The following is a 24,150-nucleotide window of genomic DNA, read 5'->3' as shown; positions in this document are numbered from 1 at the left end:
GTAGCTGTGATACTAAAAGAGGTCATTGTCTTTTTCCCATTTCGCTGCGGAGAACATTCCTTTCTCCTTTTTTTTCCTTTTTTTCTTTCTTTCCTTTTTTTGTTGATATTGCATACGTGTCACTGATTGAAATGGAAGGTAGGTAATGCTTTGCCTACGCACGTGATCTTTATGCAGATGAGAATGTGACAAGCACCTAGCCTGAGTGACGTCAATGTTTCTCTCTCTTTCTCTCTCTCTTTCTGTTGTTGACCAATGATCTTTAACCAAATCAATTTGACTCCATCAATTATAATTTGACTCGTGAGGGATTGGATTTCGTAGAGCTCTGGTTTTTCTCTTTACTGCTCAGTTTCATTCAGAAGTCCACTATCCCGCTCTTATCTTCCAGGATCATTACTTTACTTTCGTTCTTTCTGTTTTTGTAGAATGCATTCCTGTTTTCCAGCATCTCTCTGTTTGTTGGTGAATTAGTACATTTGTCTTATGAGTTCCTCCATATTGATTTCTTTTTTAACTTATTGTTTAGTTTCCAGCTTTTTCTGACAGCCATCACAATCACTAGTGGTTGTATGTTTTCTGATTACACCGCTTAGTTGTTTTCTCTCCTGTGGAGAACGGCTTCTCTTTCTGCAACAATTGGTCGGTGCTTTTTGCTCTTTCTTTAGTTTTCTGAGCTGTTCAGGACTTGATAATGCATGCTGGAGATCCTGCTAAATTTGCTTCATATGAAACACATGTTGGAGATTTGCTCTCTTTCGATGTTTTTGTGACCTGGTTATTAGTGGACTGCATTAAGAGTGGAAGTTCCTAAGCCTCCTTGTGAATTTCCAATTTAGGTTTTATTGTTGGTGAATGCTTAAGATAAGAGACACTGTTCAAAGGACGATGTCAGCTTCAACATATCGTTTCCTCCTCCATGAACAAATCCTTTAAAAAGACCAAAACTGATATGTTTGTTTGTTAAGTGGGTCCACATGGTGCTTCTGTTGCTTTCAAAAGCTTCAGATTTATTTTTTATTTTTTTCCCTAGCCATAACAGTGTTGGCTTCAACACAAAAAATACATTTTGTAATGTTTTGTTTCTAATAGGGACCAAAGAGAGCTGCCCTTGGTCACCCTGGTTAAAGTGTAAATTATTTAAAAGCATACATTTTCTACTTATAATTTGACGACATTGAGAAAAAGAAAACTGTACTCAAAGCCAGAATCTAACCATCGTCATCTACCTTCATATATATCAAGCTACACAGCCTAGGACCCTAGGTGGTATCAGGAACACCCCAGAATCAGATCAGTGTGGGGAAACTAAAGAGTTAATTAGCCAGTTATTAAAATCTGACAAATAATTTTTATCCTTGATGTTTAAGTCGTTGAATTAAAACAACGCTTTCATCAAATCATTTGTATAATATAGTCATCTGAAAGAAAACTAGACATTACTATCGGTATTGAGTTACAACTGAGGAGAGCTCAGGATTTGTTTAATTGAAAATACCACTGTTCATGATGAGGCTGTTTATAGTTAGCATTTAGGCCATTTAAATTGTTTTAGTTTTGGTCCTTTCTAGGGATTTGTTCATATAAAAAATAATACAGTACATTGCAAAAGTATTCATGTACCTGGAGCTTTTCCATATTTTGTCACATTACAGCCACAAACTTCAAAGTATTATTAGGATAAGATAAGATGCTTTTATTTGTCATTATACATACAAGGTACATAAAACAAAATTCTGGGTGTAATTTATTCTCAGTATAAATCCAGTGGTTCTGTTTCTGGCCTCAGAGGTATTAGTGAACAAACAGCTTCATGGAGACCAAGGAACACATCAGACAGGGCAGGGAGGAGGTTGTGGAGAAGTTTGGAGCAGGGTTAAGTGATAAAGTGGTATCCAAATCTCTGAGCATTTCACAGAGTACTGTTCAGTTCATCATTTGAACATTAGTATAGCAAAGCTACCTAGCCACGAGCATCTGCTGAAACTAAAAACCTGGGCAAGGAGAAAAGCTGCCAACAGACTCACTGTAACCCTGGAGGAGCTGCAGAGATCCAAACCTCAGGTGGGAGAAGAGTTGTGAAGACCATGAACCTGGCCAAAACGGAAGTGTGGCAAGGATAAAGTCATTATTAAAAGAAACCAAAAGAAGTCATGTCCACAGTAAACCTGTGGAGGACGTTGATTTGATCAGCTTACACCAACGTGTGGACCTATATGAAAAACCTCTGTGTGATGTAAGAATACCACTGGACATCACCCTGAACATTATACAAACCATCTGTACATTGAAACATGCTGATGGCAGCACCATGCTGTGGGAAATGCACAGCATTGTGTGCACAGCAGATGGGGAAGATCTATAGAACTCAAAACGGGGCCATCCTGGAAGAAAAGTTGTTACATTCTGCTGAAGACTTGTGACTTGGGCGAAGACTCACTTTCCAGCTTGACAACGACCTGGAACATTCAACCAGAACTACAATGGCATAGTTTACATCAAGGCATGTTCACATGTGAGATGTCAAAATCTAGATTAAAATTCCTTCTACAGGCTGTGGCAAGACTCTAATATTGCCGTTCACATGTGATCTCAATACACATTATGCGCCACTTTGTGTCGGTCTGTCACATAAAGTCTCAACAAAAAAACAGTTTGTGTTCCTGATGAGACAAAATGTGGACAGGGCTATGAATACTTTTGCAGAGCTTTGCGTAATCAAACCTTGCCTTACCTTTTTAAACAGTGGTCTGATGGTAACTGTTTAACCTTTAACGTAATGAAAAGGCTCCGTTATACTTTTACTCTGCTATCACTACAATGGAAGCACGCTGGCTCAAGTAATCTTAAGGAAACCTTGTATAACTTCAGTAAGAGAGAAATGGTCAGTAGGGCTAGCTCTCTGGAAACAACGAAGACCATTTTAGTTTTAAGATTAAGTGTCCTGGATCAAGGGGCCCTTGAGGCAAAATTCAGAAGCAGGTAACGTCCAGATATTAGTACCACCAGGTCCTCTACAGTCAGGGAGAAAGTTTTATTTTTGTTTTTGAAGCAGGCAGCGTGGCCTCTAGGAAGGTGCCCGGATCCGGAGGATTTACGCTCTGTGTGAGGGACTCCCTGCACATTGTGGTTTCTCCTCTTTGCTTTTCAGTTATTTTCTCTTGATTTCCATGCATTGTCTCATGAGTCACTGGCAGGGAAGGGTTTTGTGTCTTTTTCTCTTGCATTTTGTGAATCTAATGATGCACTTATGTTGCCCCACTTTTCCCTTTTCTTCATACCTTACCTACTAAAGGAGGGAATACCACTTTATTGGTAAGTGGATGTTAACCAGAAGGGAGTTAAACAAGAGTAACCATTAAAAAAACAAACAAAAAAAACCCCAAAGAAAATGGGTCGCTGTTCACATCTCAGCAAATGTTCTCAGGAAAAAAAAATCCGCACAGAGAGAATTGGGTAGCAGTCAGTTTGTTTTCTGATTCAACTGATTCAATAATTGTGATCTTTATTTTATTCCTTCCATTTCTGTGCTGTTTCGTCAAGTTGTCTTCTCTTCCTTTTTTGTTTACTTTTTTTTTAGCCATTACTAAAAAAAGAAAAGAAAACTGAAGAAGTCCTCTTTGTATTCTCAAGAATCTGTAGCTCTGTACTTTCTGCCTCTGCTTTAAAACTTACTTGATTCACTTTTTCTTTATTCCCTCTCCTCCTTCTCTTCCTAGTTATTTTGTTTGTTTTTTGCGATTTTGTTTTATTCTTTTTTTCAACTCATTATGGTTTTGCATGCCAAGTATTGCATGCGCTGCACCATAGAGGACTATCTATAAGCCATATGGAGACAACCTAGATATTTTTCTTTTAGATGTTTACCTTCTTTTTAGCCAAGTAAACCGTAGCTCTTTATCATCAACCTGGAAACACTCTGATGCTATTTTTGTCCTATTTCTTTTCTTTCTTTCTTTTTTTTCTTTCCTTTGTTGGTCATGATTTCTCTGCAGAAGCTGCGTCTGCTGAATGCTAGCTCTGCAGGCATCCAGTCTACTTTACTAAAAGAGCAAAAGCCCCACAGCGCCCCCAGCAGGAACCAAGCTGAAGAGACAGGGAGTGTGGATGGCAAGCTCGCAGCTGTAGGGAGCTCCTTAACTCAGGCATCAGGGAGGAGAAGTGGCCAGAGAGGCCGGAGAAGGAGCTCCCACTCCCCGGATCACAGCAGTGACTCGGCCAACTTCCAGCACAACCATGCCCATAGAGGGAGGACCTCCCGTCATCAGCGAAAGTAAGTCAGCGACTGAAATTTGCAGCATTTTAGTTTTGGCCAGATGTCCCACTCCAAAGGATTTTAAAAACGTGTGCTGCCTTCCACGTCAGGACCGAAGGTGGTCACTCCTCCAAGCGTCGCAACCACTCTACTCGGGGTCAGGTGCATCACAAGAGCCCGTCGGTGTCTCCAGGACGCCACTCGCACACCTCAGGTAGGAAGACCGAGGACTGTCGGAGCAAAGGGAGCCTCCGGCAGCGCAGCAGCTCCTGGAGCAGCGACCGCTCCTCCTCGCACTCAGCCTCCCGAGACAAGGGCCATAGCAAGGCCAAGTCCCCACACAGCCGACAGAACATCTCCAGGTGAGCCCCCTGCGGTCCACATCCATGTTGCTGTCGTGCGTGCTGTTGTCGCCGCTCTGACAGCCGACCGTGCATCCTACAGAGAAAAGGACAGTGCCAACCGCTCTGACACAGACAGCCGAGCCCGACGCCGCTCACGCAGCTATTCACCCATCCGGAAGAGAAGGAGGGATTCACCCAGCTTCATGGAGGCTCGAAGGATCACCAGGTAACGTTTTACCACAGGGACACCTCTGCTGGTTTCTATGATAAAAAATAGGGAATTCAGACATGGAGATGGGTGTGATCTGTAGTCTAGAGTAAAAATTACCACCTGGTATATGGACAGTACAGGTGAGACACCTGGCTCAACGATGATAGAAAAGGAAAACTGACCAACAGCTTCAGAACTGAGTGATGTATTTGATGTTTACACGTTTAAAACCCATATTTAAAATCTCAGCTTGAAAAGTGAGAATAAACAGATTCTGACCGCAGCATCGCCTTTTACTGACAGAAACATGACTTGCAACCACAAACTGCACCGTATTTGACTGAGGCTGTGTGTGATAGACAAACCCAACAGAACAAAACAGAGCTATTATAGAACACTTTGTGGAAAAGACATTTTCAGTAATAACAACTTCAAGATGTCTCCTGAATGGAGAAACCAGTCGTATGCATCGTTCAGGAGTCATTTTGACTCATTCTTCCCTCAAGCTGTGTTCAACTCTTGAATTTTCTGAGAGTCCTTTTTACGCACTCTGATATTCAGTTCTTTCTATAGATTTCTATTGGATACAAGTCTGTGACCGACTGGGCCACTCTAGCAGTTTTACTTTCTTCCTCTGATACCAGATAAGAGTTTCTCTGGCTGTGTTTGGGACTATTGTCTTCCTCAGAAATCTCCACTCGTCCCGATACATTTCTCCATTCATCTTTCCTTCAGTTTTACAAAGTCTGCCAGCAGCACATGCTGTGAGACAGCCCCACCATGATGGTTCTACCAGCAAACTTCATTTTAGGCATGCTGTTTTAGGGGTAATGTTCATTTGTTCTCCAGACACGGTGTTTGCAATGACATCCAGAGAGCTCAGCTCTGGCCTTACCTGACCAGACTATATTCTCTGAAAATTTTACTGGCTTGTCCAAAACCTTGAACAGGCTTCAACAAGCTTGTCTCTTCAGTCGTGGAGACTTTTGCAGTGAGTTTGCATGGAGGCCATTGTGGTTGAGTGTATTCCTTATTGTTTTCATGGGTAAAACTGGACCTGCTATTTCCAGGACTTCCTGAAGCTCTTGACTTTTGGACAACTGTTATTATCCTTTTGACTCCTCAGTCAGACAGGTGTTTAGCCAAATGATGCTCTTTTGGCTTCTGGGTTATGACTCCCACGGTACTGACTGGACACCGAGAAGCTTAGGCCACAGTAAGAGTTTTTTTTTTTGGTCTCTTTGCCTTCGTACCAGTCTGTGTAAAGCTTCAGTAATGTGAAACCTTATTATTGGCCATCAGTTGATATTAAATCAGCTGATGATGATTTGCACATCAGGAATGCTCTCTATATACGGACGGATTCAGCTGGTTTCTTGGCTTCCTATGCTTCTTTGTATAAGCTTAGCATTTTCTTCACATGTTCAACTCTTATTTCCTGTCATTCCACTTTACTAAATATAACTTCATTCATGAATCTGTTTCTATTTCTTGATTTGATAAAAAAAAAAAATTGTATGGATAATGTTGTTTTACAGGGATCTAGTGTGAATTGAATGTCAACAGAAAGATCAGAAATATGTTTTCTGAGAATAGTGTTGATGTGTTGAGTATTTTATCTATTGTATATGTTTGGTTTCTTTTTTACTTTAAAGAAAAAAAACATTTCTTTTTTATCTCATCTTTTGCTCCACAGAAATACGTCCTACGCTGGTTGTAATGTTTGTTGTACACAGTTAATTAGGCAAGAAGAGAGGAAGATTCCCCCACTTCTGCTAAGCCTACCACTTTTTTGTCCGTAAGCAAGTTTTAACAGACTTAATGAGTGAAATGAGTACACCTTGTCATGTTTGCTTCAGTCCTAAAGGTCCTCATGTGGAGACAACGGCATGCTGCTGAACTCAAATGCTGCAGGCTAGTTACCCTGGTAACGGTTGCCGTGCAGCAGAGCCCCGCTATTCTGACCCCTGAAGCTCAGCTGAACATCAAACCATCAGAGCTCCCCTGAGTAAACCTGGACTCTTTTTTTTCTTCTTCCTCCGCCTCTTTGTCTTCATCACATCTCTGAAACTCACAGATCTAAAGCTACACCTCCTCTGACGTTACACACTAATGATGCAGCACAAGGGTGTGGCGATTAAAATGCTATCAAGGTTTGTTTAAACAGATACGGTTCCCAATAAAAAGGTTGTGGGGTGTCATAGAAGAATATTAGAATATGAAGACCCTGTTCAAACCTGGCACAAACAAGCTTCTGGATGATGCAATCCCATAGTAAACACACATGTCAAAGCTCTTAAGACAGACGGAGGACGGTATCTGTTATCTTCATTAGTTTAGCAGTCTGAAGAAGGTCTAAAGGACCGCCTTCTGACCTTATATGAATATCCTCCAACTAAAGAAATGTCTGGACTGTTCCTGTTGGTGGAAAAAATCCTATTAAAAGGTTGTTAAATTCTGTTTAATATAAAATGCTGGATAATTAAAAATAGACATATTTTATTCATTAATTCCCTTAGCTGTGTCTGTTACAATGTTTTTTTGTACATTGTAACACCTTTCAGTCTGGAAGTAAGACCTTCCAGACTGAAAGGTGATGTTAGCACAACACCACCCACCAAAAAAAAGTACTCTTTTAGCTTTTGTCCAGCAGATCACCAATCAGGGTCGGTAAAGCATAAAATCCACCAATCTTGTCACTTGCTGATTTCTCGGTGCATCTCCACATTATTTGCAGGCAGGCAAGATCTGCTCATTTGGGTCAGATTTTAGTGCCAGGAGTGAATAGGCTTTCTCTAAGCTGTCCACCTGTAACTAAAATGTCGAGCAATCCGCAGCTCCGCTGAAATGAAAAGGTGGGACAGACGTCTGTCACCTTGATGGCATTTATCTGTCGCCTAGTGTTGAGTGTTGATTCGTGTGGGTGATGGCCTCCACTGAGAGAAAGGGGTTCTTTGAGCTAACAGCTGATTACCTTACAGGAAGCAATGCCACGGTTGCTATTAACAAATGAATCTGTTCAAGCTTCAACTAACAAAAGGCCTTTTCATGCTGTGTGTGTATGTGTGTGTGTGTGTGTGTGTGTGTGTGTGTGTGTGTAGGTGTGTGTGTGTGTGTGTGTGTGTGTGTGTGGATGAACAGCTGTTCTCTTTAAGCGATTGCATTTGTTTTGCTATTTAACTGCGTAACTCTGATCTGCTAATCTTGTCTTTAAAGCATCGTGTCACAGATAACAGCCTGAGCATCTTAATATCTTAACATCTCCCCCATCCTAACTTGTCACACTGCTATCTCTGTCCTACATCTTGGTCCCTCCCCGTTCCTCCTTCTCCACACCAGTGCTCGGAAGCGCCCCATCCCGTACTACCGGCCCAGTCCGTCGTCGTCAAGCTACGACAGCAGCCCATCACGGTCCAGTCGCAGTCGTAGCTACAGCAGCTACAGCAGCTACAGCCGCACCAGAAGCCAGAGCCACAGCAGGAGCCGGAGCCGCAGCAGGAACTGGAGCCGAAGCCACAGCAAAAGTCGCAGCCGGAGCTGGAGCCGCAGCAGGAGTCGCTCCCGCAGCCACCACAGCTACTATAGTCGCAGCAGCTATGACAGCCCTGGCTTCTGAATGCACCAGGTGGCGGTGGGGATGAAGACACCGAAAGCAAACGGACAACGGAGGCTGTGGTTCTGTCTTCATTGTAACGAGTCCACCGCAGAATCGCCCTGTACAGTCCAGAGTCCAAACTCCTCCATCAGGGACAGCTTTTGTCCCCAGCACAGAGCCTGAACAAAGGCAGACGTATTTTGTTATAGCACATTCGTTTGGATCTGATCATGTGTCACATAAGACATAGTGTTTAAAAAAAAACGATCGCCACACGTCAAAAACCAATTGAGCTGAAGGAACAAATCTCACTGTCAGTCAGCACTTTCCGTCTCGTCCTCCTCAAGGCAACCAGAAGTGAGTTGATAAAACAAAACGCGCACTTCATGAATATATAGGAACACGTGAGCGCGCTAAAAACAGCAGCTAAACGGAAAACAAAACCTTTAAAAAAGGGAAACCTTTCAGAGGTTTATATTTTTTTCCATGGTGTGCTCGTCCCTCCAGAGACGCCGGTTTTATTGAAGAGAGATCAACCGAAGTTAGAACAAAGCAGAACTTGACAGATGAATGCAGGAACAAAAGAAAAACAAACTTTTTTATGATTATAACTTTTATTGTATAGTTATGCCTGTATAGATTTAAACTCGGATAAGTTCTGGCTTTGTAAACTATGCACTGTATATTCCATTTAGCTTAAGCAGGTCTGTTTAGCATGTTACGTCGGCAAAGACTCCTCAACGACGATTCACTAAAGTGAGAAGGGTGCCATTGAGTGTCTGAAGGGAGGGGGACGGGACAGTGTATTACGTATGTTTACTCTCCTCCCTTGTTCTTTCTACTAACCTCCGTGTGTGCGTGTGCGCGTGCGTGCGTGTTTGTGTGTTTACGCGTGTTTGTGCAAACCTCGTGTTCAAAGATCAGCGAGTACTCTGCAGCGCAGCCTGAACTCGGGCTTGCCCTAAAGGAAAACTGCAAATTCTCTCCATGCACACATGTTTTCACCTCAGCTATTTATGAGTTTATCCTATTTATGTTTATTTATTGGAGTATTTATTTATTTAATGTTTAACTTATTTTTTAGGTTGTCTCAGTGATGCAAATAAGTCCTGCGTTATGATGTGATCAAACGGGATCTTTTTAGTTGACCTACAAACGGTTGATCCAAAAAGATAACAAAGGTTTACTTTGTTGTCACATTAGAAACAAGTGTCCAGATTAAAGGTTACTACGTGTTAAAGACACAAGTAAATTCTTCTACAACAGCCCTGTTTAGACTCCAGGGACACCTTTTATGCTAAAATTGAAGAATGATGGTGGAAAAACTTGCTGCAGAGAAGCGACCTCTTCCTGTTTGTGCTCTAGGCAGCATATTATTCTGCTCCATTTCCAGCATCCTTTTATCCCTACCATAAAAGTCCACCGCATGTTTACACAGTACCAGAGATCAGTTAGATATAACCATCAGCAGAAGATGTACCTTGATGACAGCAGCATCTGTCTGCAGATCCTGCAGACAAGCAAGCAAACCGGTGATGCAATCACTTAAGTCTTCCTTTCCATTCATGCAGTCCTTTACCACTCGAACATGCCATGCTCAGACTGGACCCAATCGTTAGATCCTGCAAACATGTTAATTTAATCCAAGTATATCATCAGCCCTTTTGTTCAGATCATTCTTTGTATTGTATAAACTAAGATCCCTGATAATAAACCAATGAGGAATTAATCAAACTCTTGTTTTCTGCCTTTTTTCTCTCTTATTTTATATTGCTTAGTCATGCCAAAATGACCCCTGATGTGAATAACACAGATTGAACACAAGCTAGTTGCTAAGGGTGTTAGATGCTAGGCAGCTAGTGAGCAACACTGGAGCTCTCATATGGTATTCTCAGTATGTTCAGTAGTATCAAAAGTGGGTCAACAAAGGAACAGTGATGAATCTCCATCATAGTGATGTGTGACCAACGCTTATGAATGTTCGTGTGGTCCAATCCAACAGATGAGCTACTCAAGCCCATGCCGTGGAAGAAGTTAATGACGGTTCAATAGGCCAACAAAAAATAAACACAAGAGCTGTGCAATTAAAAAAGTAAAACTATACTGCAGATAGCAGATTAAATGTTTGTGTTTGTTTGTTTGTGATGTATGTGATGGTGGTTGTTCTGAAACAGTAATTTCCCTCTGGGATTATTAAAGTATTTCTGATTCTGAAATGGTAACGGTAGGTACAGGATGTAGTGCAGTAGGCACTACATCATGTATATAATAGAAATATTTTATGGATGTTTTATTAATCTCTAAGCACTTTATAACTCATTCTTATTGTGCATTAACTAAGGGAGCGCAAGAGACAAAACTGATTGGTTTGTGCTTACAAGTAGTAACTTAGTCTAAAAATGTTAATACAAGCATCTCTAGATGAGATAGATAGATAGATGGATAGATAGATTAGGCCAGGGGTTAAAGTTCTCTGTCACTGCGACGGATTTCCGTCATTTGGAAAATGAGCGCAAATTGTTCCTTCTAAACTTTTAATTTAAGGTTTTAAACTGAAGCTGCCCTCAACCAATGAAATCTGGCAGAGCCGGGACATTAGCCAATCAGAAAGAGAGTAGGGCGGGTCTTTGCAAAGCGGACATTGCCAGTCTGAGCTTCATCAGTGTTCAATCATTCTAACTTTTGGAAGAACATCTCAAACTGGCCACAGATGCATGAATGAAAGTAGCGGTGGTCAAAGGATTTCTTTGGGTTTATACGAACCAGCAGGTCAGGAAGTTCAGCGGATAGAACATCTGACAACAACTTCCCTTGTTAAGCCTGTCTGTCGTTGCCTCTACAGTTGATGAGTTATTTCCACCTGTGGCCATGTCGCCTTTCAGCGTTTATTCACTGGCTTCCAGGAACTTAGCTGATAAACGCGTCGACCAACCAGGGACCTCCTCATTATTTGCTGTTACGTTTTATTTAAAACTCGAAGAGTAAAGCGCTAGCTCAGGCTAATTTAGCATGACGCGTTTTTTTTTTTTTTTTAAGAAGGGTTGGAATTGTGAAACAATGTCCTGCATTTGACTGGGTCCGCCTTGGAAAAAGTAATAAAATAAAATAAATAATTTCACCTGCGCTTTTCTGAACCAAAGAAGGCAGAGCTGCAGTCAGAGCGGCTATCAGTCAATATGCAGCAGCTCCACCTGATGAGCCGCTGTGCACCAAGACACTTAATAAAATGACAAGGATTTTGATGTGTACAGATTATTAAGGAAACGACATAAAAAAAATAAACTGCAGCTACAACATGGACTGGAGAACGGGTTCTAACTGGGTGAGGCCAGAGGTGATTCTCAGAGAGCTTTTATGAAGTTATTTTATTTTTATTTTTACACAGAGTGGAGCCAATGTGAAGCTTCACTGTAGAAGCAAGTCGTACTTGAACCAGCTGAAAAAGCCTCCTGTCTGTGGATCTATGGACTCATTTTACTTCAACCCCAAAACACCTACCAAACAGACAGTACTGCAGCCAATATTACCTTTAACAATATTTAACTTTATGAAATACATTAATAACATTTTGCTTATTAAAAATGTTCATATTTAAAAGCAGGTTATGTTTTTTTCTGATAAACCTTGAGCAATTTTATTAAACTTTTTAAAAATTCAAGATCCCATCCTTCATCGATTTTCTATACCGGTGTTGTGCGAAATTCAATTCCCCCGTGAAAATGTGTTTCCCCTGTGTCGGGAGCGCGCTTTCACGACGCTTTCATCGTTATATATATATATATATATATATATATATATATATATATATATATATATATATATATATATATATATATATATATATATATATATATATATATAGAAAATCATTGGTGAACATATTATTCACCAATGTCTAAAGCTCTGATGCCTTCACGGAGTAGATGCAATTTTGGAGAGACTAAGTCACAAAAACTTGGACGTGTAGACCAGTATCTCTCTGTCTAATATTAGAAAAATCGCATTACAATATAAACAATATCTTTTAAGCTTACTTGTGAAAAGTTATCCCTCGAGCCCTGACGTCAATAGTCCGTCGATTTAAACAAAAATACGCCGCCCAGTACTGAGGTATAATTTGTGTGTTCACCTTGAATCAGCAGGTTAGGTTAGCAGGTCGACCGCCCCAAGATGGCGGCTGTAATTTCTGCGCCACGACAGTCAATGCGGGGTCTACTCTTATATTATGTCTATGGTTTTCCCTTTAACTTTCTCAACAGCTACGAAAAACCGGAAATCTCGAGGTCTCACGAGAGCCCTTCAAAATAAAACGCTTTGTTCAAACATAAAGAAATCTTAATCTAACCTCGTTATTTTACAACACAAATTACACAAGAAATAAGAACAACAAATTAGATTACATTAAAGGTAATCTACAGTAATGTACACCATATTGGAGAGAAGCAATAGTATTGTTCCCAGTACTAAAACCAAGAGGTTGACATATGATGAATTCTGATGCACTGTTGAACGTTGCAACGAGGAGTGCTCCCTAGTCTCTAGATTAAACTAAATCTAGATTAAACAGGACAAATGAACCTACATGAAATGGTAAAATACCTGACATATTCTGGAAAAAAAAGGCAGATATTTTGATGCAGGAGTCAGGATATTGGTCTTTATGGCTGTCTTTATTTCATTTCCTGTCAGTCACAAACCTTATAAAATCCCCCTCTGGGTCATTGGTCATGGTTTAGCAGAAGGCAAGTATTCAGGAAATGTTTACAGATCAAAGTTATTTATTCAAGAAAGGTAGTGATTTCCTTTAACTAGTACTGTAGATGTTGGATGCTGATGCAACATAGTGTAAAAATCATGAAAGTATAATTTAAAAAACCCTGAAAAACTCCAATAAACAGGAGAAAATACAACAAAAGCTGAAATGAAAGCAGAGCTATTAGTAGAGGAGGCAACAAAGAGCAGAGTCTGCTGGAAACTCCCACATTGTCTTCATATTTTCTGAGTTTCACCAACTTGTTTTATGTGAGTTTGTTGCCGTGCACTCAACGGCCACTTCATTATGTACACCTAACTGAGACGTGTGTCTCCCCATTTCCCCACATCCCACAGATCACATTGAAATCTGTCAGCTGTGCAGGTCAGTGGAGAGCAGTGAACTCATCAGCATGTTCAGGAAACAAGAATGAGGTCAGCTGAGCTGTGTGTCACTGGGTGTATTTTCCCTGCTGTGATAATAAAGGGATGGACATGTTCAGCAGCAAAACTCAGGCTGTGGTGGTTAAGGAGTGTGTAACTGGTACATAGGGACCCAACAGGGTGCTCAGAAAACACCTCCCACAGCATTACATATGGAGCCGTTCTTCATGTTGCCAAATCCTGACTCGACCATCTGAATGTCACAGTAGCTTGACACTCACTGATCCAGGCCATGGATCCGCTTGTTATCAGTCTAACATGACATGCAGACCTCTTTATTTTTGACAAATCTCAGAAAAAGGTTGTGGCAGTCTCTACAGCCACAATCATTTCAACCAGTGAAAAAATAATCGGATGGAGGAGACAGGTTTTAAAAGGGCAGGGATGCTGCCTTCTGCCTTGATGATAATCAGATAAAATAAAGTTCCTGTGGGAGCTTCGATCTCCATCAACAGTTGTTAAATTAACTCTGTAGGCCCCTGCATCAGAAATGCCTTGTAACGCTGCAGCCCCCACCCCCAACACACACATCCTGTCTTGCTCAATGCAGACAGAGAAGGTGTAGGGGTTATCCTACGACAGTCCTTATTTTCCCGCTCTAAGGCTACCTTTTCAAATCCAGACTACATGTAAAGCCACTAACACAACTCACAGGATTCTTTGTTGTCATCATTCTAAAGTAAATGTCTAGGGCAGATTTTAACTGGGCACACAGCCCAACAAGGAAGCTGTGCAGGACCGAGAGCTGCAAAATTTAGATTTAGATTTTTTTTTTGATTATTCCAGGCCAAAGCACTACAAAACAGCTAGAATTTGAACAACACTGCATCAAACAGTTTACCTTGTTCAGGACAAATTCATATTTTCTGAAGGTTTGGAGTTTTCTAATGTTTTATAGTAAAGGTAACATTTTGTGGTATGCTTGTGCAAAGAAACGACAATTCAATAATATATCCTCACAACAAATAAGCCTGTTTAGACAGAGGACTATGTATTTAACACATTCGAATTAATTCATGTGCAAAAAAAATTACCAGAGGAAAAGCCATCATCAATACATGCCATGTGGTCTTGAACCTTCCAGAAAGACCCTGCTAACCAACCCCATCCCCCACCCAGCTCTGTGGCTCCACAGTTTCTTTGTCTTCACATGACACTGACAACATGTCTGAGATATTTTCTACTAGCTGCAGGGTTGCTTCTTTTTAACAGAGATTAAAATTTGAATCCTTTGCATGAAAAAATGCCACCAGCTGCAGAATGACTCCACAGTTTTAGATTACCTAAAGGTTGATTCCTCAAATATACTCTTTTTTTTCAGCACCAAACATTTGTATTGGGCCTTTTGACAACAAGCAGAAGTTTCCTTTCCCAGCATAGCATTGAATCACAGGTATAAATTATCTGGTGCTGCACTCTGGACTGCAAAAAGGGGGAAGGGTCCCTTCAGCAAGGCACTTTTGCAAACCATGACGTCTCAAATGAAAGTTGGGAACTGCAGCAATTTGCTGAAAAACAGATAATTCTGATCAATATATCAGAAATTGGCATCTTATTTTCAGTCTCTCTGTTGGGGGGGAGAGGGGGGGGTGGTGTCTGCTAAAAAAAAAAATCTCAAGCCATGTTATTAAAAACTATTTGTCCAACAAACCATGTGGAGTACAATTTATTTTCAGTAGTTTATGAAAAAATTGGCCCCTGAAAGGCATTTCTGTGAGTGTTTTCTTGATAAAGTGTAAATAATTTGGAAATTTTAAAGCATCTAAATGTCTTTAGTGTTTCAAAGCTCTAACACCACACGTATAGTTACGCCATACTAATAACCATTGCTTTTGTCTTTTCATACCCAATCTTAAAAATTCTATTCAGCCTCCTAAAATTTTTGTATGTGGAAAAATTACCCAGATTAAAGTTCCTTTTCAGATTTAGACACATGAAAGGAGTTTGTCACCAAGAATTGGTTGTAATATATACATATATTAAGGATATCAAAACTATATGTTCTTTTTTAACAATTTACTACACATGAGATGTAGTTTCGAAATTACTTTATATCAACTCTCTACGCTCTCTTAAAACGTTTTATCTGTAGCATCCAATCACTAAATAAATTACCACCGCAGAGTGTCTGAATACTTAATACTTGTATAATTATCCTAGAATGCATTACAGTCTGAGGAGGTCTTTGCAATATTTGTACTTCATTGTGTGATGTTGCAATAAAGATAAATTTGTTTTATATCAACCAGTCATAATGGAGATGCTATTTCTGTGTACAGACAAAGAAGCTAGTCAGAGTTGGGTGGAGATAATTACTGGCCAAACCTAAACTTTTAGATAGGGGTATTGAACATCTGTATGCATACAGCTAGAGCTACAAAGCAATGGTTAAACTCTAATCCTATTCATGTGTTAATATGGCCCAGTCAAAGTCCGGACCTTGATTAATTAACTAATCAAGATTAATTAATTAATCTGATGGAAGTTGCCGATGCAAATTCTCAGTTATCCGGGTCATCACAACAGTAAACAGGCTTAAATTGGAGGCAACCAGAACTTCGCTAAAGTCCATTTGCCTCCAGTTTAAGCCTGTTTGCTGCTGAATCTGATGCTTAGACCATCAATTCATCCAGTCTGACTGACTGAGCTTCAGCTCTTTTACAAAGCAGAATGGGCAAATATTTGAGTCTTTGGATGTGCAAAGATGGCAGAGACATACCCCAGACAATTTGGAGCTTTAACTGCAGCATGGCCTGAAAAGTATTGAGAGGGCTGGATACAACCACATGCCACACTTTCTTTTTCACTTCTTCCTAGGATAGCCCTGATTTAGGCTTTATCAACGGCTTCCCATCAACTCTGACCAGCTTCAATGGCCCTCCTGAAGAAAACAACAGCCACAGTATGATGATGCTGCCATAACTCTGTTTAAACATGGGGATCATGTTTTCGGGGGCCATGTGCAGTACTTGTTTGCTGCATGGCAGGTTTTTAAAGTTTATACCTGTGAAACATTTTTTAGACTTTGTACCTTTTCTTTCCCATTACAATCAGTCACTACATTAGGTTATACTTTCACAAAGTTATAATAAAATGCTCTGAGTATGTGTTTTTAACATGAGAAAATGCTAAAAAAAAAAAAAAAAGTGTAAGTGAAGAGCAAGGTACTCAAAAATATGATGCATCCGTGAATTTTCTCCCAAATTGTTATTTTTTTATTCTTTTTGTAACAAGGCCTTATATAGCGTGCCTTGATTGTTTACCAGCTGTTGATGCTGTTAATTATATCCCTCTATCCTAATGAATCTATCCAGTTCCTCCCAGAACTGGCCCGTTTCCCTCCAGTCTTTTCTGGTTTCTTTCAGAAGATAGATGGGAGGGGAGGGGAGGGGATCGCTCACAGGATAGGGGAGGGCTGTCTACAAAGCCCAGGGCAGCTGATACTATGGACCGCCCTCCTCCTGGATTCTATTTACATGCTGCATAGTCCACAAATAGAGGTTCTAGCACTTTCCAAGACATCCTGGGGGTGTGGGCTGGTGGGGCTTGAGTGGGAGGGATGTTTCGAAGGGGGGCTGGTTTCCCAGAGTGTATAAAAGCTCTTTGGTGAGAGGCAGTGAGCATGTTTAGACTCCAACGAGCTGATCTCTTGCATCTCCTGCCTACACACCTTCTCTGACTGACCACAGCCAGCATGGCCGAGAGACATATTCCCTTCACCATGCAGCGGACCCACAGCTGGGACCCATTCCGAGACATGAACCACACCAGCCGCATCTTTGACCAGGCATTTGGCCTCCCGCCTGTGTTTGAGGACTTCCCCGCATTCCCCACCACCCACTGGCCTGGGTACATGAGACCATCCCTCATGGGCCCGGACATCATGATGCCCCAGAGCCACATGATGTACCACCCCGGCCATATGATGGCCCAGCAAGCCAGGGCCATGTCCCGGCAAATGAGCAGCGGGATGTCTGAGGTCAAGCAGACACCGGACAACTGGAAGATCTCCCTGGATGTCCCCCATTTCTCACCTGAGGAGCTGGTGGTGAAGACCAAAGATGGTGTTTTGGAAATTTCTGGTGAGCACTCATGCCTTTCCTCGTTGTTCACGCTGAAACCTTCTGGATGCTTATTTTAAACTTTACAGGATAAAGTGTTAGACTTGAATGTGTGTATATTTTTTGAAAACAAGAATTGCAAGAGGCTTGAAAAAAAGTTAAACTCTGGGAGGATAACACATTCCTTTAAGATTTTCTTGGGAGAAACTCAGGATATTATCTCAAGACGCACCTCCCCAATGGAAGGGAGGGGTGTTTGAGCTGATATCCCTCTTAAAATCAAAACAATAGACTATTCAACATGTGGAAGGCAGATGAAACATGAAAAGGGTAAGATTATAACAAACCTGTTTCAACTTAGGATATTGCCTCAATATGAACTTTACCCCTCCCCCCTAAATGAGGGATAGAAGCCCACAGATAGTGGGAGACGGTTTAGCAGGTCAGCTATGGACAAAGCTGTCCTTCCATACTTTGAAAACACTAAGACCAATTTAAAGCTGGTGTAAGATCCTATAATAACCTTGCTCCCTGAAACATTGTGCCCCCACTGTCTGTGTGTCATTTCCAAAAGGACCATCCTTTCATAGCACAGTGACTTAACTGTGACCCAGCCCATCTATCTGCTACTTTAAAAGGACTGTTGGATCTGATCCCACTGCCTTACTGCCAGCCTCCCTGGGGTTAGAGACTGGAGCTGGCTAGGAAAACAGAGATAAACAAAGCCTGTGATTCAATGTGGGGGAATTTGACAGTGTTTAAAAGTTCACATCATCTCCTCAGCTGTCTGGTGATTCTTCTGTTGGGGGCAGAAGTAGTCTGTTCATATCAAGCAGTTTGGTCTCACTGAGAAGACGTAAGTCCCTCCGAAGTCAGAGGTCTTTATTAACTCTTCACATCAAAAATTATAGTTTATCTAAACAATTATGGGCCAGCCGCCATAGGCCATAGGCGCTCGGGCGCTGCCCTCCCTAGATGTTGAGGGGAAAAGTCAAACTATATATAGATTTTAAAAGTATTATTAATGTCAGTTTTTACTTAATAGTATGTCGCTACATGTAATAAGAATTATTAAAACACTTCTACTAATTGACTCTATCAATTAACTCTCATTTAACTGCATTTCCACCAACAGAACGTATCATTTCTCTTCTTCTTAACTTGTGGGGCTGTGACTCAAGGAGCCCTACAAGTGTAGCGAAATAACCAATCGTATACTGTTGCTAGGGAAGATTTATAAATATTTGGCCAATCAGCATCACCAAAATGAATGGGTTTGGGGCTCCTGGAGTCGTAGCCCTAACTGCACAATGATAGGTGCACTTCACGCGTGACGTCACGAGCTACATCCACAAAACGGATGAATTAGAGCGTACTTTTAGTTTATTTTTGGAATCTAAACAATGCCTACGACTTGTTGTGCTCCCGGTTGCACACAGAGGCATTCCAAATCGTCGGATGTATGTTTCTTTCGTTTACTGAAGGACGAAGAAAGAATAAAGAAATGCATAATTTCAATGAAAAGGATGCAGGCAGACAATCCCAAATCGACTGTGGGCGCCATCATACCATGACAGAATTTGCAGTCTTCACTTCATCTCCGGTAAATACAACTTAATTTTACACTAGTCATTGTTCCACTTAAATCAATATATAAATAAAAAACTAGGATATATATTTAAGTCAAGACGTAAACGTTCGTTTCGTAATAATATACGTACATGTACAATGTATGCAAACCCTCTGGCATGAGTCTGTGAAAAGGATTAATAAGACAAAACCACCAAAATAATCCTTTGTGAACAATGTTTTTTTTATTAATTAAATGCTTATTGTGGAATCGTAGTAATTTTCCGACTTTTAATTTAAATGTATGTACTGCGTTAGGCAGGGAAATCTATTGGCCAGCCCCACCAAGATTTTTTTTCACCAGCCACCACTGATCTAAAGCCTGAAAGAGAGGCAATGTTTTATTATCACAAGCCGACATGCATTACCAAGACCCCTTGGAGTCCCTAATGAGTGCAACATCTACAACTACTACCAATAATAAATAAACAAAGACATTAATAATAATCCACCCATTTTCTGAGACGTCTATCCCTTGTGGGGTCACAAGGGGTGCTGGTGCCTATCTCCAGCTGTCAATGGGCGAGAGGCGGGGTACACCCTGTACAGGTCGCCAGTCTATCGCAGGAATAATAATAATAATAATAATAATAATAATAATAATAATAATAATAATAATAATAATAATAATAATAACAACAACAAAGCTTCTCTAAACAAAATGTGGTGGATAGTGTACTGTGTGTAGCCCTCAAAGTACGCAAGAGTTGTTTAAACTAATTATGCTTAAATATTGGTATGTTCCACCAAATATTGCTGTCAAATAATTCAAAGAAGCAAATAAAAATCTGATTTTGTCTTTTTGTTGTATCCTTTTATAAAGACAGCAAAAGCTAATAAATCCCCTCATCCATTACAATGGATGTTTTTTTTAATGTAGTGTTATTGTAGTTCTGCATTCTTTTAAATGTTCAGCATTGGAAAAGCAAAGGTTTTTGTCACCTAGCCAATATGGCTGCCCCCTGTTTAAAGCATACCAGTAGAGTAGCTATAAATTGTTTCCTTGCATGTCTGACTGTTTGCATCATATTAAATCTTTCCAGATTGTACTGTTCAACTTGTGCAAATGGACATTGTTGTTTCAACACTTAAAATCCAAAGAAAGGCACTTCTATTAGCCTATGATGCTAATAGCAGTTAGCCTGGCACTTACCACAGAGATGGCAAAGTTGGTTTAGATAATGTAATTTCCAGATCCTACAGTTAGAGTTTGTTATGTGTTCATCACTGTCCCATTCTTATTAAAATGGGACTCCTCCACAGTTCTCTCTTGTGGGTTTCTTTTTAAACCATTATTTCTTGCTTTTAAAAAAAAAAAAGGTAATATTTTTCGGCTATTTTTGGGGACGAGCCACATTCAAAAATAGCCGAAAAATATTACCTTTTTTTTTTTTAAAAGCAAGAAATAATGGTTTAAAAAGAAACCCACAAGAGAGAACTGTGGAGGAGTTTACAAATGGTTGACACCAGACTTTCTTCTGAGTACCACTGAAGGTAACCCAAATACCAGCAAGTATACTTGTGCCACAGTTTGAGAGCACTAGGTCAAAACCAATGTCCAGACTAGACAAAAGCCCTTTAAGTTTCACTATCACAATGTGACTGTAATAGCTCACTCTTTCAGGTTATACTTCATGCCATATGCGTGACCTGTGACTAATAAATGTTGAATCGTGTTAACAACAATTTCAGATAGCCAAGCTGGACATGGCAGCATGTGTACGTTCACCCTCCACCGCCACTACCGGCACCAAAAGCCCTCAAGGGTTTTTCATTTGCTTTTATTTCTTTTATTTTTTATTTTATTTATTTATTTACCTAAATAAACCCCATTAACGAATTTTCTTGGAAACAGCTTAGCTACTAATGGTATGTTTAGACATATTCTCCATGCTAAGCTAACGTAGCTTCTTTTGTATCTTAAATACTCCAAAAAAGAAAAAAGGTCCAGGTGGCCCAAAGGTTTAAGTTTAGGTACCATTTACAGTCTCTGGCATGTAATATGCCTGAGACTGTAATTTTTATTTTACAAGCTATAAAGGCAAGTGGACATCATTATGCATACCAAACTGTGCAGTGTGTAGCCGCAGAACAACCATTGTAGTCAAACCAGTCTTCTCAAATTCATGGCCAATACCAGGAGACATAGTTCAAACAAATTTCCCTAACACTGACACAGGCTTTTTAGATTTTCTTTAAGGTTCAGAAGAAAACTGTGTAGCCAAAATAAAACAGAATATAGTAGGTCAATCTAATGTATTACATGGTGAAAATACACTAACTAAATGATAATTATTTTGTCGGTTTCAGGCAAGCATGAAGAAAGAAAGGATGAGCATGGTTTTGTGTCAAGAAGCTTCACCAGAAAATACACGTAAGTACCATTAATTATCACTAATTAAGACCAACTAAATCTGGTCTAAACGGTTTTGTTCTGTATTTAATTTTTCTAGTCGACCTCTTACAAAAACGAGATTACTATGCAATAATGCAATTAGCCAATAACCCTATTCAAAACATTAGTTGCAAATGTGATTAAATATCATGCTATTGAAAGTCCCTGCAGCGTCCTGTGTGGATCTTTAGTTCACCAGAGCTCTGCTGCCACCTACAGGCTATAACACACTACTGCTTTTACTTGACTGCCTGGTGATTGAAGGGTTGACTGCTCTCTTAGCTATTGTACAAGTGGTCTGTCTTTTTTTCTATGAAATTAAGCACTGTTCAGATGTGTTTGGAGCCCTTGATCAATTTCACGCCTCACCCTTAATGTTCAGTGTACTGAAGTAGGATTTTATGAGCCATACCAACAAGTTGTTCATAGGGAAGTGCAAGGAAAATGATTGTTGACATTGTCAGTAGAGATTGTTAGACTTAGATTTGGAAGTGACCATGCCAGTCTTACATTCGTTTTCTTTTATCTAACCATTCAATTGTAGCTCTGGCTGTAGATTAGGGTTACTCTCCAGCTTAAACCCCCACCACTGTCTCAAGGTTATTTTTTATTTTATTTTTTTGGGGGGTAGTTGTTTACCTGACTCCGCCAGATAGATTTGCTTCGCATATCCATCTGGAAACCTTCCGTTGAAGTAATTTTGGGAAGGGGCGGAAATACTGGTTAGCTGATTGGCCTATGTTGGTGATAGACGGGCCAAATGAACCAATCAGATTCGTCGTCGCTCGTAACAGAGCGACGACGAAAACACAACCACAAGCCAAGCTACTCTTGCTGCTGCAGGTAAAGGCTCGTTAGCTCAGCAAAGAAATACTCTGTAATTCCGATAAAACTTGCTCGATAGCCACGCTAACGCTAGTTTCATCGGCTGAAGCCGCCATGCTGTTAAGACTGAACTGACGCGCTTCCCGTTGCGTCACACCTCAACCCGCCTCAAAGCCAACGCTGATTGGACGTTCGTTTGGTGAACGGCTCCAAATTTTCTTCAACGGAGAGTATCCAGACTGATCTGCGAGTGAAACCTTGAAAGCTCGCGAGATCAGGATGGTCTCACGAGGCTAGGTAGTTGTTAGTTTTGTTGTAATTTCACTATGGTGGGAGTTGTTTATCCAGAGTGATGCGCAGTCAATTTTCCAACCAAGTTGGCTGTTTTCATGTAGGGCAAAAGTTGATTTTAGGTCTTAGCTGACCAGAGGATTAAATTGCATGCTAGTAAGCTTTAACGGTTTAATGACTTCTGAAGGCAGTTGATTACGATGGATTTTTTTTTTAGTGGCTTCAGGGTAACTTTGGCTAAATACAAATTGACACTAAGATTTTTAACTGTGAAACTACACTTTTTTCTATTTCACAATTATGCACTACTTTGAGATGGTCAAGGACATAAAATCCAAGTAAAATACATTGAAGCTTGCAATTGTAACGTGGCAAAATGTAAAACGAGTCAACAGAGATAAACACAGAGGGATGGCACTCCAAACTTGACCGTGTCCTTTTGCTCCCCTCTAGTCTGCCACCTACAGCAAACTTCGAGAAGGTAACCTCCTCCCTATCTCCCGAGGGTGTCCTGACTGTGGAGGCTCCAATAAACAAGCCAGCCATCGAGTACTCCGAGACCACCATTCCTGTAAATGTGGAGAAGTCAGGCGCTGTGGCTAAGAAGTAGAAAGAAGAGCAGGACCTCACGTCTCTAAAACCCCTTGATATCAACCCATCCACACACACACACACACGCACGCACGCACGCACACACACACACATTTTTATATAAGCGTTTTGTCTAATTGTAAATATAAGCGGAATGATCTAACGGTAACTTCCGTGGATTGTGCCGGCTCATCTCTTCGATCCATTCACGTTATTGAGCCGAGCACATTGTGGAAACACGTCTGCACCACTGCCATATGCCAGATCCTTGTGCTGAGATCACACTCACCTGAAGAACAGTATATTTTTACTTGTATTTGTTGCATCTTCAGATCTAATTAATAGGGTCCCTTACAAAGAATACTGTGTCACTGGGTTGAAAAATGCCTGATTTTTTTTCTTCAAAAACTGAGCATTCTTTTTTTTGTAAGCCATTGAAGCAGAAAATAAAGTAAACAAAAAGTGAAACCTGTCGAGTTTCCTCTGTTCTTTTACCAATACCACTCTTTTCAGCTGTCTCTGTCCTCGTCTCTGTGGCATGTTAAGTAAGTTACATTTGGCTGTGTTTGATCTGACCTGATGCAGGAAAATAACAACAGAAACGTCAAGCCCTGACGATGCTGCGGTTTTCTTCTCACTCAGTTATTTATGCAAAGGTCAGTCATGCAAAAGAGAGCAAGTAGAACACGTCAGGCCCTGCGAGTGATCCAGGCAGCTTGCGCCTAACAAGATGCATCCTCATGGCTGCTTCACAGAT

General features: G+C 40.6%; 2 protein-coding genes across 4 annotated transcripts in view; both read left to right on the top strand.

Annotated features, from left to right (window-relative positions):
- The window catches only part of srrm3 (serine/arginine repetitive matrix 3), an 86,382-nt gene extending 76,243 nt beyond the window's left edge, over positions 1 to 10,139 (top strand). Inside the window, exons 10-14 of one of the 3 annotated variants that reach the window (XR_002428290.2) lie at positions 3,996 to 4,273; positions 4,366 to 4,617; positions 4,700 to 4,825; positions 6,670 to 6,818; positions 8,150 to 8,271. Coding sequence is in view for 2 of the 3 variants with exons in the window: in XM_012865033.3 (XP_012720487.2) it covers positions 3,996 to 4,273; positions 4,366 to 4,617; positions 4,700 to 4,825; positions 8,150 to 8,426 (933 nt within the window). In the remaining variant the exon portion in view is untranslated. Of the gene's footprint in view, positions 1 to 3,995; positions 4,274 to 4,365; positions 4,618 to 4,699; positions 4,826 to 6,669; positions 6,819 to 8,149 lie in introns of all 3 variants that reach the window. The other 2 variants (XM_036134033.1, XM_012865033.3) reach the window with 2 other exon arrangements.
- A 7,054-nt stretch (positions 10,140 to 17,193) lies between these two features.
- hspb1 (heat shock protein, alpha-crystallin-related, 1) lies at positions 17,194 to 23,487 on the top strand. Its single transcript, XM_012865073.3, has 3 exons — positions 17,194 to 17,683; positions 21,602 to 21,665; positions 23,256 to 23,487. Exons 1-3 carry the CDS (start codon positions 17,296 to 17,298, stop codon positions 23,410 to 23,412), a joined length of 609 nt encoding a protein of 202 aa, XP_012720527.2. The 5' UTR covers positions 17,194 to 17,295; the 3' UTR covers positions 23,413 to 23,487.
- The last annotated feature ends 663 nt before the right edge of the window (positions 23,488 to 24,150 follow it).

Source organism: Fundulus heteroclitus, unplaced genomic scaffold (assembly GCF_011125445.2).
Source record: "Fundulus heteroclitus isolate FHET01 unplaced genomic scaffold, MU-UCD_Fhet_4.1 scaffold_72, whole genome shotgun sequence".
Lineage (NCBI taxonomy): Eukaryota > Metazoa > Chordata > Actinopteri > Cyprinodontiformes > Fundulidae > Fundulus > Fundulus heteroclitus.
Note: the sequence above shows the minus strand (reverse complement) of the source record. Positions and strands in the feature narration are given on the sequence as shown.

What these genes read in the sequence shown, in the direction of transcription:
- hspb1 (XM_012865073.3), top strand. Translation starts at nt 17,296, where the DNA reads ATGGCCGAGAGACATATTCCCTTCACCATGCAGCGGACCCACAGCTGG. An exon ending in TGGTGTTTTGGAAATTTCTG is followed by an intron (nt 17,684 to 21,601) that starts GTGAGCACTCAT and finishes TGTCGGTTTCAG; the next exon opens with GCAAGCATGAAGAAAGAAAG. An exon ending in AGCTTCACCAGAAAATACAC is followed by an intron (nt 21,666 to 23,255) that starts GTAAGTACCATT and finishes GCTCCCCTCTAG; the next exon opens with TCTGCCACCTACAGCAAACT.